This window comes from Phoenix dactylifera, chromosome 1, assembly GCF_009389715.1.
Source record: "Phoenix dactylifera cultivar Barhee BC4 chromosome 1, palm_55x_up_171113_PBpolish2nd_filt_p, whole genome shotgun sequence".
NCBI lineage: Eukaryota > Viridiplantae > Streptophyta > Magnoliopsida > Arecales > Arecaceae > Phoenix > Phoenix dactylifera.
The window spans coordinates 12,213,572-12,226,126 of NC_052392.1; the positions used below are offsets into that span (position 1 = coordinate 12,213,572).

At 38.6% G+C, this 12,555-nt stretch overlaps 1 protein-coding gene across 1 annotated transcript; it reads right to left on the reverse strand.

Annotated features, from left to right (window-relative positions):
- Window positions 1-936: 936 nt before the first annotated feature.
- LOC120110850 (potassium transporter 10-like) lies at window positions 937-10,457 on the reverse strand. The gene is made up of 9 exons (XM_039126701.1): window positions 9,894-10,457; window positions 9,302-9,800; window positions 9,112-9,165; window positions 4,793-5,053; window positions 4,660-4,712; window positions 3,898-4,021; window positions 3,525-3,779; window positions 2,029-2,435; window positions 937-1,872 (listed from the first exon to the last, which is right to left on the reverse strand). Exons 1-9 carry the CDS (start codon window positions 9,930-9,932, stop codon window positions 1,240-1,242), a joined length of 2,325 nt encoding a protein of 774 aa, XP_038982629.1. The 5' UTR covers window positions 9,933-10,457; the 3' UTR covers window positions 937-1,239.
- Window positions 10,458-12,555: the final 2,098 nt, after the last annotated feature.

A 12,555-nucleotide genomic window follows, 5' to 3' on the forward strand; every position in this document is an offset into this window, starting at 1 on the left:
CCTCAAAACCCCTCCATAAACCACCATTAAGGCGAGTCATTTAAGATGAGTTGGGCTTTGAGATTCCAACCTAAAGTCAAAATGCACTCGCAACCATCTAAGAAGCCAGTATACGTGGGGTCAAGTGCTTCCTGTTTGCTTGGCTGCTCTAGAGCTTACGCTGATGCTTCCTATTACACTGGATGAGCCATTAATGATCCCTTTCTGCTGTTCATCTTGTAGGCAGATCATGCCAATTTAAATAACTACAACCCTGATTGCCTGGAACACCAGGTTGAGATCAGAGATTCGACTGAAAGTTTAGAGAGCAATCGAGGAAATTGGAGCTGGAGCACCGTTAATATACCAGGTTGAGATCAGAGATTCTTGACCTGTTTTTGCACAAATGTTCCAAATATAATGATTCTTCTAACATCATTAATAAAAATCATATTTATTTTAATTAAAAATAAAATAAAAATTTAAAATTATTTTTTTATTCTTCATTATGATCGTCTTATAAATATATTTTTTTGCACATCTATCCATTAAAAATATTTTAGTTATTTTAATTTAAAATTAATAATTTTTTAATGACGTTAGATGGTGTGTATATATACAAAAATAAAGATAAAAAATAGAATAGTAAAACAAGTAAGATATAGATAAAAATATCAATTTTAAAAAAATATTCATACAAAATTCAATATTTATAAAAATATTAATGCATAATAAAACCCAACTAAAAAGCCTTTCCGAGTGCAACTTGGGCAAAGCCGAAAGGGACGAGAGCAGTTTTTCCTAAAGCCTGGCATAATTGGTGCCACAGATATCATAACAATTCTTCTAATGGATAGGACTGGAATCGCCACGGCAGCACAAACATTCGAGGATGACAAAATATCCTGAGCCAAAGTCCAGCAACCCATCATCATCATGTATGTAGAGCCATTGATGTTAGGTTTCCCATGATCAGCAATGCCTTCAGCACATTATCCGCTTTTCTTACCGTATCTTTCAACCTCAATAGTGTATCAGATTGTTTAATCTGATTAATTACATTCTCTCTGTCATAAATTCAAGACAAGTTAAAATTTTTGCAGACATGAATTCTTCTTTTTCATGCTTTTCCCCTTCATCACCCGCAAGAACGTGGCTTCCCACGAATGCTATTTGAAAACACCGCAAGGTGACGAGAGGCTGAACTTGTACAATAATTTACATGAGAAACGAACATATACAACTGTATCATCAAAAAACTCAGACACGATAAATCATCCCTACCTCCAGAGTTGATGCATGAGGGATGCTAACTGCATAAGCCGGACACCTGCTATTCCTGCTCAAAAAATCATACCCTAGATCGATCGCCAGCCTCTTGATCCAACCTGAGCCACTCTTTGCCCTGACGTAGGAACGCCCAAGGATGAAGGCCGTCCCTGCTTCCCTTGCCTCCATCAAATCCTGAAGCTCCTCCCTCACCCCGCCATCCATCTGCGGGCTCTCGGGCAGCACAAACCTCACCTTTTTCCTCGTCGCAATCACCGGCGATTGTATCTCTCTAGAATCTGAAGGGCCGGCCGCATCCGCTGGCTCCGCATCGACCTCGCCAAAACGGACTCCAGCTCCAACAACAGCCATTCTCTCTTCATCCTTCTCAGGCTCTTCCGCTATGCCATTGGCTTCAGAAGCCCCTGACCTTATGAACTCTGCTATGCTGCAAACCAAGTCCGTCTCGAACTCCAAGTCGTCCTTGTGGAGATCATGGTATCCATAGCGGACGATGCACCTATAGAGCCTGTGCTTCTTGGGGCCGATTCGACCCACAAGGAACCGCTCCTCCGGCCGGACGTGTGGCACTTGGACTGACTTGATGCAGAGGAAGACGAGGACCTGATGCATTGTGGCATGTCATTGAAATTGTGTGAGGGAGAAGCAGATCCCATAGAAGAACAATGATCAAGAAACATATCGAACATAGGTCATTTTTACTATTTAATGTGCTCAATATATGGTTTACCAGTGGAAAAGCAAATTAAAATAGCAGACCTGGTGGAATGCAGGTAGGTTGGTGACGAAATGGGAGAAGATGGCCGGGATTCCTGATACTAGCTCAGTATGTATGAGGCCAATCCCTTTCACGCGAACAATTCCAAGGGAAGGACCGAGGCTGAGGAGCCAGTTGATGGAAACCTTATTTTGGACATCAAACTCGTATTTCTTCAGGGTGCCATAGTGCCAGACATACATGATAATCATGACAATGATGGAGAGGGCAACAGGTACCCAAGCTCCTTCTAAGAACTTGATAAGAGAAGCCGAGAAATAGAGAGCTTCGATTGTGCCAAAGAAGAGTAAGAAACATACAGCCACAAAGATGCTCTTACGCCAACACAAGACCATCACCAGGGACATCAAGCAGGTGGTGACCAGCATGACGGTTATTACTGCCAATCCTGTTCCAAGGAAGAACCAAAAAAACATTAGCTCTTGTCGTGATTTATAATACAACTTGCACAGGAGTAGGAATAGTGAAACAACAAAGGTTTTCATTCAGACTGCGCTGGATTTTCTTTTTTATTTGTTTTTCTATGCAAAGATGGTGTGAAAATGATGAAAGTCCAAGCAAGCATCCTCTTGGAAGGTACTATTCAGTTGCAAGAAATTTAGTGAAGAATCTGCTGACTTAAGATGTATACAAGTCACTAGTTAACATCCATAATGGAATACAAATATCGAATATGTTCATTTACAGCTTGACCGCTTATCACTTTCAGTATCTTCACATCATGTGCTAGTCTTGAGGGCATCATGGTACCCATTATAATCAATGGTACATTAAACAGGTCTAATGTTCATAAATCGCAGAAATCATGTATGGTCTTCATGATAAAGGGTCCAAAAGACTTGGATTTGACCATTATCTTTATACAAATCCAAAGTTGACAATCAAAGATCTTGATAACTACAGATAATGGAATATATAGACAATATTACAAATGGAAGGAAGAAATGAGCTAATATTTCTATATATTTTCATTTAAAAGCCAAAATCTTCGTTGACAAAGTCTGATCATGATCAAGTTTACCTAACTGACCTGATTATGGGCGTCAATAGTTCAAGCTAAAAGTCCTAAGATTGATCTTCAGCAAATCATCCAAATCAAATCAATAGATCCAATATATGACATATAATACCAAATGATAGTTTCAAATTTGATGCAGAGAAGGATTTAGGATCAGAATGAAGAGAGCCTTGTTATAACTTATAAGTTGATTTCTAAAGAGGTAGCTCAGTCAGTTACAGTAGTTTCAACTAAACATTCAATGCACGTGTAAAGATTTAATTATTAAGGGCAACGGGAATTGAAAAGAGTGTCACCTATGTCCTAAAATTAGTTCCTATCAGAAGGCACATAATTATTCAAACAGCAATGACTGCATGTCTCTGTGTATATGCTTGAGGCTGGTTTGTGATATGTTAAAACAGAAGGGTTAAGCATAGAATTCAAAGGGAATAGCTGATTATATCTCCAATGTCTTACCTGATGCATTACCCATGCGCTTTGTGTCTCTGAAACCAACAGTAACAGCCAAGCACAATATCATTAAGATCCAGTTAATCTCTGGAATGTATATTTGTCCATGTACTTTAGATGATGTGTGAATTATCTTCACTCTAGGAAAGCAGGCCAAAGCAGAGCACTGTTTGATGATGGAAAACGTGCCAGTGATAATGGCTTGGCTTCCCACAACAGCTGCAAGTATAGCTATTGCCAAAACAGGCCATCTTATCCGCTCTAACAAGATAAATCTCTAAATATCAATATGCTGAAAGTCAACATGTTATACATAAAAAAAAATTTCTTGATTCCATTGTATTAAAAGTACAAAAACTTAAAAGTGACTACTGACTACCTGGTACGGATACATAGAATCCAATTCGATAATCACTTTGAATAATATGATGTTTAGATAGATATGCAGCCTGTCCCATATATGCGAGGATCAATGATGGATAAACCACAGAAGTAAAAGCAATCTGCAGATGAGAATGGTTCATTAGAAAGATCTAGTACAGTATCCCTGGCTGCTGAAAGCATAACAAACAAGCAAGGTGTCCATGAATGAAATATAACCAGTCCCCTTACAAGAAGGAGCATATATCAAATAGCCTAAACAGATATTCATGTCCCTCTAAATCTAGATGCATAACCATAAGTGACAATGATCAACACAGGAGAAAGTTACAAGAAATCTATACAGAATCCAATTCTCCAATCAAATAAAAGAAACCAACTTTATCAGCTCCAAAAGGTTAGGTAAAAGACTAGCATGGTCTTAAGCAGAAGCTCGAGAAAGAAAATATAATATTTGCAACATGGTAGACCACTGCGATTGGATACATAAGTGACTGTCATATAATTTGCCCTTGTAAGAATTCTTCATTTGCTACTTCTCATCAGCTAGCCTAAAGATTCAAACTAATCGATTATTGTCATATAAGAATGCAAATATGTACATGGAACTGCAAGAGTTGCAAACGTAAAATTTCAAGAGAACTTGGAGCTCTAGGAGAACTTATTAAAATTATTAAACAGATGCATCAAATAGAGCATGCATGTCCAGCACACCACAGGGAGTTAAGATTCCTTAAATCTTTTGACTTATGTTTCTTACTTTTATCGATAACTGTGAGAAATGTCCCAGATCAGCAAACATAGCTTCAGAACCTGCAAGAATGAAAAATAATTAGAATATGATATATGCATAATGGGCAGACAATCAGAGAAAATAAGTCATGTTCACATACCTGTAATGCATAATAAGATTCCACCCAAGGACATCCAACCTCCTCTTTGAGTCTTTTTCAAGAACTTGTACATGTAGTACGGAGAGAGTGCTTGATAAACATGTGGGTTCCAATGGAAAATGTTATAGACACCAATCATGCTGATACATAGAAGCCAAGTAATGACGATTGGCGCAAAAAGAAATCCCACTCGATGGGTACCATAATGTTGCAGAGCAAACAAGCAAACCAGTACAAAACATGCAACAGGAACTTCCACATCTGCAGGTTAATGGATGTTGAAGAAGTAAATATAAATTCAAAACCTGATTTCTGTAAGTATGGATTTGCACAGGAAAATCAACAAAGCAAGTCAACTTGAAGGCACAAATAACTGATACATAAGCAACCGGCGAGTATGCAGCATACTTAGAACTCAGTCTGCCAACAGTCAGCAACTGAATGGCAATCATTTGTCAGCATCCTAAGCAACATATTATTTGTCTTAAGTCCATAATTTCATTCACAAATTACATCCCACATAACTACAAGATGTGTACTGAACAAAAATAGTATCTTGACACTCAACTCATAATACAGCTGCTATAAGTGAAAAAGAATGAGAAGACAATAAATTTACCTGTCATGCTATCTCTTGAGTTTACAAATAATCTTACATCACTAAAACCCTACTATCTCTTCACCCTACTGAAGACAGGACCTAGAAAAGTAATCCTAAATTTGATATGCAGTCTCCAACTTTCATGATTATTCTAAAAAGTTCTCTTCTTGCAACCTCTTTGTCATGTTCAATTCATGTTCTTTCACTTCTTTGAGGGAAGTGGCATCGCATTATCGCAGCTTTTGCTAATAGATATGTCAAACTGCTTCTGAGCAAACCTCAGTACGGAGCCAAAGTCAAAGGTGGTGTATATTATTCCAGAATAAGGTACGATAGCAGAAAGGAAACAGAAAAGGAAATAAAGGGAAGAACAAAAACCAAGCTCGTGAGTTCAAGAAATAAAGGGGCCAAAATCACAACACACTTTTCCAGTAGATGAATGAAGTATCTCAAACCCATAAATTTTATGTATCCATCCTTTATGAATTACCAACCACTGATGTTATGTATGTGTTGTTATTCTTTTGTATAAGGATTTCCACAAGAAATGGGATCTCTTCTTTTGGAGCCTACATCATGGTTCCATCATGCACTATTTAACATGTTCTCCAGTGCTCATTGTGCATGAATCCCTTATTTTCGTAGGATGGATGCCGCGCTGAAATATATTCACCCCAAAACTCGAGGAGAACTTGTTCCTCAAATTTTGGAATACTAAATCATGGGATCACCATCATCTACCCTTCATAATTCTATATCAGGACTGATGACTTGCTGAAATGCAGTATTCACCCCAGAACTTGTTCCCCAAGTTTTGTGATATCAGAGCATGGGATCGCCATCCTACATCATCATCTCCGTCATTGTGTTGAATTTACCCTCTCATGCATAGAATCTAGCAGGACTTATCACAATATAGTAAAAGTTATTGTAAACCAGCTTTTAAAGAGTTTGCTGTAATTGGACATTTATCAATTCACCAAGTTTCTTGTAAACTTTTCACCGCCAGTGCACCATAAATGCTGACTTCTATATGGCTAAAATAAATCAGATTTTATTTCAGGATCTGAATACTTCTTTGGTGAGCCTCTTCGATCCTTCAACATCACCATACCACCAAAGGACTTGTGATAAAACTCTCATTTTCACCTCCCTTTTAACTACAAAAAGGGTGGCCTAGAGCATGAGCCTCCCGCTATTATAGGATCTTGGGAGGGTCAGATATACGCAGCCTTGTCACCACATGTTTCAAACCTGTACCATTACGCCAAGGCTTGCCCTCTCCTTTTCAACTGCAAATAGTCCCTCAAAGATAATATCCAACATGAAAGGACATCATCACTTCAAATAGCAATGGTTCATTTTAATCTATTCAGCTTTTAAAAATATCACCCTAAAGAACATTATTTCTATTATCTCCTGCACTGAAATTCGAGTTTTAGGCTTAAAAGGACTTGTTATTTCTTGGATTCACTGCAGGACCTAAGATTTTGGTATGAGGTGAAATTCTATTATCCTTTTTTAGTTTAAGTTGCCTGATATAAGGCTTGTTTATGCTGCATGTATGTTTAGCAGGAAAAGGTTCTCCTGACCTAAGAGGGTTCCAAGTCACCCTGCTAGCCTTTGGGTTTATTGTCATCTCAATCTGCTTTATGTTACTACTGTATTTGGACTTCATCAAACTACGGTGTTTCTTATGTATCACGCATGGCTATTCCATGCCATCTAACATAATTTTATATGCAATGCTTGACTGATTTTCAGTAAGCTGCTCATGCTTCCTTCCATGTCATGTCTATAGCAGCTTGTTTTCAAAATTCCCCTTAAGCTCACAATTCCACCCCCAGATTCACATTGATCTAAATATAGGCTATAATATTCTTCTAATCTGAAGTTTCTTTTTGGGTTCTTAAAACTTTCATGGGTTCTTTTGTTGATAATGATCTTTGTTTTGTAGAACATCCAATTGTCTCGTTATTTAGTCAAAGCTGATTCTTGGACATCTAGGTTATTGCATTTTTTCTCTTAACATATTGCTTCATTTTCGGGTCTGAACATGCTATGGTACATATCTTCATACTTAGGAACCTTACTTCAATTGCATGTGCCTCAGACCCCAGCGACGACTTTGGTACTAGAGCATTGTTATCTTTCTGCTTGTGTGGCCATCTAAGAGACCTTTGCTTGAGATTTGAAAATCTTGAGAGCAGCCAATTACTGCATCTTACACTTCACTTCTGATGGAGTTGTTCCATTTTGCATATATCCTTTGTACTTCATGATGTTAGTTTTCTTTAAACCAACTTCACTATCCAAAAGACCTTGTCATGAAATTTAGCAATCATTTTCACCATTGATTGCTTATATTGACGAACAGTCACACCTCCACTGCACCCTAAAAAGTTCTGACACCACGAATTTGCAGTGTTGCTGTGATGCTCGAAACTTCAGTCACTCCAAGTGATGTCACCAGCTAGCCTACTCACTCAGTGGAGTGCATCAGCTAGTATTCTCATGATCAACCAAATATATGCCGATCTTGCCATCTTGAAGTTCTATGTGATGAAGCATTGTTACTTCTTGCTTTGTTATCCACACAACCAGTTGAGCAAATTAGGCCACAATTTTGAAAATTTATATTGTCACTTCAATAAGAGTCCATTATGCTGCCAGAGAACCAGTCATGCTCAAATGAGCTTACCTGAAAACTCTCTACGCACCTGCAAACTATTCTTGTTAATTATGCTGGTCGATCTGTTTGGTTATCAGCACCCATAATTTTCCATCCATGGCTGTGCATCCACAAGCATCATCCTATCTCATCTGTTGGACTTGATGCCTTAGCCACCTCATATCAAATCATTCATAAACATTTCTAGTTATATTGCCTCTATAAAACATTCCCTTCCTGTTAACAGTTTAACAACTTATCTTCTTGTCTTGATCCTGTAGAAAAGTCATGATCCAACTTGGGCAGGATATGTTATGATTGTAATGGCAACCCCTAGTTTTGTATAAACATTGCAACATATACATGTTCAGCTTGTTGTCCATATTATTCTTCCAGAGCTCTAAAGAAATTATAAATAGACTGCCCCGTCAGTCATTCATCAAAATGATGAAGTCCCTAGTATAACTTTTGAATCTACCGTGACCCCTTTCTTATATATACCAGATGAGCTGAGGATTCATCAATCAGAAGGGCCAGCCTGTATGAAACTAAGGCCTAATGCATCACAATTGTGGTTGTCCGAATAATATTAATGTAAACAAAGTTGCATATATTTAATTCTATGTACCTGGTTGAAACAGCTCAACAGATGAGTGTAATCTGCATCTAAATGAAGATCTAAGGTTGCTCTCAGGCTACCCAGAAGAGTATATTGTTAAATTAGACAAGCAGAAAGTTCAACCAGAGCATGAGAATCCAGTTATACGGATCTTTGAGTCTCAGTCTCAAACGTTTACCAAACAACCAAGCAATACTCAATCATTTGCATCAATAGAACCATGATTAAAAAAAAATAAAAATCATCGCCACGCTCTAGCAACAGCCTATATCATAAAAGAACCAAATGATTATGATCGTGCCGCTCAAATCACTTGCAAAAGCAAACTATTGATTGTCCAGGCCGCATTTTTCTCTGTCTACAGTAACTTGTTCCATACGTTATAATTATTTATCCAAGAAAATATTCAAACCTCAGAATTCCCTTACATTTATGCTGCTCTCTGGACGTTGAAAGCTCCAGCCCCGAAACCGCCGAAAAAACTGCCAAATCACTGATCGCGTAATCAGAAAAGATTCAAAAAAGGAGAGAGAGAGAGAGAAGGGGGGGAGGGGGCGGGACAAAAACCAAATAACCCAAATAGAACTATAGAAGTCCAGGCCAAAGTAAGAGCACGACCAGAAATAGCAGGGGTGAGGACGCCGTCCCCGATGACCATGCACGTCCCTATGAGCGCCAGCACCAGCAAGCACCGCTGCAGCACCTGGTGCTTCTCCAGCATCCTCCTCACCCTCGACGCGGCCGCGCCGCCCACCGTCCCGCGGCCGCCGATGCTCTCCCCTTTTTTATATGCGGATAGCTCCTCGTCGGCAAGCTGGCCGTTAGGGAGGAAGCCGACACGGGCGTGGCGGCAGAGGAGGGAGTAGAGCGCGAAGGTGCCGCCCTCGCCGTTGTCATCGGCTCGGAGCACGATGAAGACGTACTTGAGGAGCGGGACGAGGGTAAGGGTCCAGAAGACGAAGGAGAGCACGCCGTAGATCTCCTCGTTCGTCTCCGAGTGCTGGATGTCCTCCGCGAAGGTGCTCTTGTACACGTACAGCGGCGACGTGCTCAGGTCCCCGTACACCACCCCCAGGCTCTGGTACGCCAAAGTTAACACCGCCCTCCACGAATCCCTCTGTCATCACCCAGCCCTCGAATCCTTATCAGCGCATAAAAACTAGATGCCAAGATGAGATGAGACAGGGAACAGATGAGCAATCCAGCTTACCTTGGAGGGACTGGAGTAGATGCCGCCCTCGAGATCCATGGCAAGCGGAGAGGTCTCAAGATCTTGGAAAACGCATTGAATTTTTCCAGAGAACGCGTCGATGGGAAAGAAAGATTTCCCAGCTAAATGCTGGGGGAGTGAGAAGCTCGAGAGGGGAAAAGGACAGGGCAGGGAATTGGGTTTGGGTGAAACTTCTTTGATTTTTATGGGTTTTGGTAGGGGTAGGTGAGATTTTAGAGCCGAAGGTCAAATGGGGATCGGAGGATCATCCAGGGAGGGTGAGAAAAAAGAAGAAGAAGAAGAAGAAAGAAAGAAAGAAGCGAAGAGAGAGAAAGAGATAAGAAGGGGAATTGAATGGAGCGAGGAGTTGGTTCGGAGTTGGACGGTTCCGCTGCAGTTTTGTTTGCTGATAAAGGGGTAGGCCGGGGAGTTTTAATGGCTGCTCGGAGGGGGTGTCAGTTTCTGTACGGGGGAAGGGAAGAAACGGTTCCGAGAGTTGCCGCTGAGATGAGAGGAGAGTGGAGGCAGTGGGTTTTGAGGTGTGGAATTGGTGGTGGCCTTTTTTTTTTTTGGTGGCATTTGGGTTATGGGTGTCGAGGTGGCCTGGTGGCGTGGGAAAAAAAAGGAAAAAAAATTAGGGTGGGGAGGGGAGGGGGATAAAAGGGTGGAATTGAAACTTCTTATTAGAGTTATTAGAGAGACGATGAAAAGGTCAGTTGCATGTGAGAAACATTTTGGACGGCAGAGGTCTGCAGCGAAGACTTTGATTTTTTTTTTTTTCCCCCATATCTAACTATACTATTGCATACTGTACTCTCAAAAAATTATTTCATTTGACGAGAAATTATATTCTATAGTAGATATATGATACATGCCATTAACCAGAGCCGCTCATTTTTTTTAAACTTCTTTCATTGAGTGTCTGATGCATCTTATAGTATTTTTGTTTTCTAGATTCGTATGTTTGTTTCACTTTACTTTTGTTGGAATCAAATGGTGTTTACGCGGATGAAAAAGAGAATCACAAAATGACATTCAGATGAGACACTGAAAAAATTGACTTCAACATTCCATTCACATGTTACCTTTATTTACCCAGATGCAAGAAATAGATTTGAACAAGATATATTTCTCATATTTCTTTAGAAAATTGTGAATGTATTTTTCTAAGGTGCTCTTAGAAGGGGACAGGAGTCCAATCCAAGAAATTTCTTCATGTGTACAAGAGATAAACAATAAATACCAGCTATATCACCCTCTATTGCAATAACTATTCGAATTATACCTTGCTATTTTTGTTAATCTCTTGAAATTATGATTTTGTTTTAATTCAAATGACAGTGCTCGTCCCAGACTAGTGTGAGCTACCCATGTACCGAAAAAGAAAAAAAATGATTTTAGATATTTATATCTCTAAATCAATTCAAATAATATATATATATATATATTTATAAAAACAATAACACAATCTAGTAGTATTATTAAAATCAGATTATACTGGGGTAAATAAAGAAAGGCCGTTACTTTCGTTCCAATAATAAAGTGGCTCCGGATGGCAGGTATTGTGACGATACACAACGCTGCAAGGGAGACCCTGCTTTTGCTTTTTGGAGGATGAAAAGGAGGGGGGAGAGCGTCGTTTACTGTGCTCGATACCGACTTTTTTTTGCTGTCGAGTGCTTGCCACGAATTGTCATGATATGCGGTAGCTCTTCTTAGTGCAGCTGGCGGCACATACGGCTTATCAACGTTTTGTTACAACATCAGCCCGTATTGTGAAAGAGGCGTTGATGTTGAGTTGGTAAGGAGAGACTGGGCTCGTAAATGGGGGTCGCATCGAAGTGGCATGGAGGTGGACATCTTTTGCTAGAAGGAATGGATGTAAGCTTTCCTTTCCTAAAGGTGGCATTTCGTGATCCGAACAGAATCTTTGAGATAATTTTAGATCATCGATGATCCTTATTTTGGAGTAATTTGATCCCGATGATCTACGCTATATTCCAATGATTAAAGATTTCTAAGTATTCACAAATAACTTATTTGGTATTCCATAAAAATCCAAAATTACTGGCCATATCATACCAAAACTTATTCTAAAAAAATATATTTATTAATCATATAGATATATTATAATAAAATTATTAATATATTTATTAGTAGTATATTCCAAAAATATTTATTAGTTTTTTAAATTATTAATCCTATAAGATATATTAATTGTTATTATAGAATTAATGTTTTTATTTATATTTATTCTGATTAGAAAAAAAGAAAAATAGAACTAATATATTAAATAATTTCATTATATAAATATAAAGTACACTAATATATTTCTAGTATAATTTAAAATTATCATTGAATAATAATATGACAATAATATGATTAATAATATATTATAATATAATATATATCATAAGTATAATATATTTAATATAGTAATTATTTTAGTTGTACTAAAGGATATTTTTGTCATCAAATTTCAGCCTAAGATCACTTCTTTAGGGTGATTTTAGATTTCCAGCCTCAAAAATTGGTATCTTATTATTAGATTAGGTGGCGATTTAAAGAGTGGGGATGATTTGGGATTACTACTACATAGAATTATCATGTTGCAACTAAATACGGTAATCATATTACTTCCATCCACATCATCTTTAATTTT

Bases quoted from the DNA above. Each gene is read 5' to 3' on its own strand.
- LOC120110850 (XM_039126701.1), bottom strand. From the start codon at position 9,932: ATGGATCTCGAGGGCGGCATCTACTCCAGTCCCTCCAAG. The intron at 9,801-9,893 runs GTAAGCTGGATT...GGGTGATGACAG, and splicing joins TCTACTCCAGTCCCTCCAAG to AGGGATTCGTGGAGGGCGGT. The intron at 3,780-3,897 runs GTAGTCAGTAGT...TTATCTTGTTAG, and splicing joins ATTCTATGTATCCGTACCAG to AGCGGATAAGATGGCCTGTT.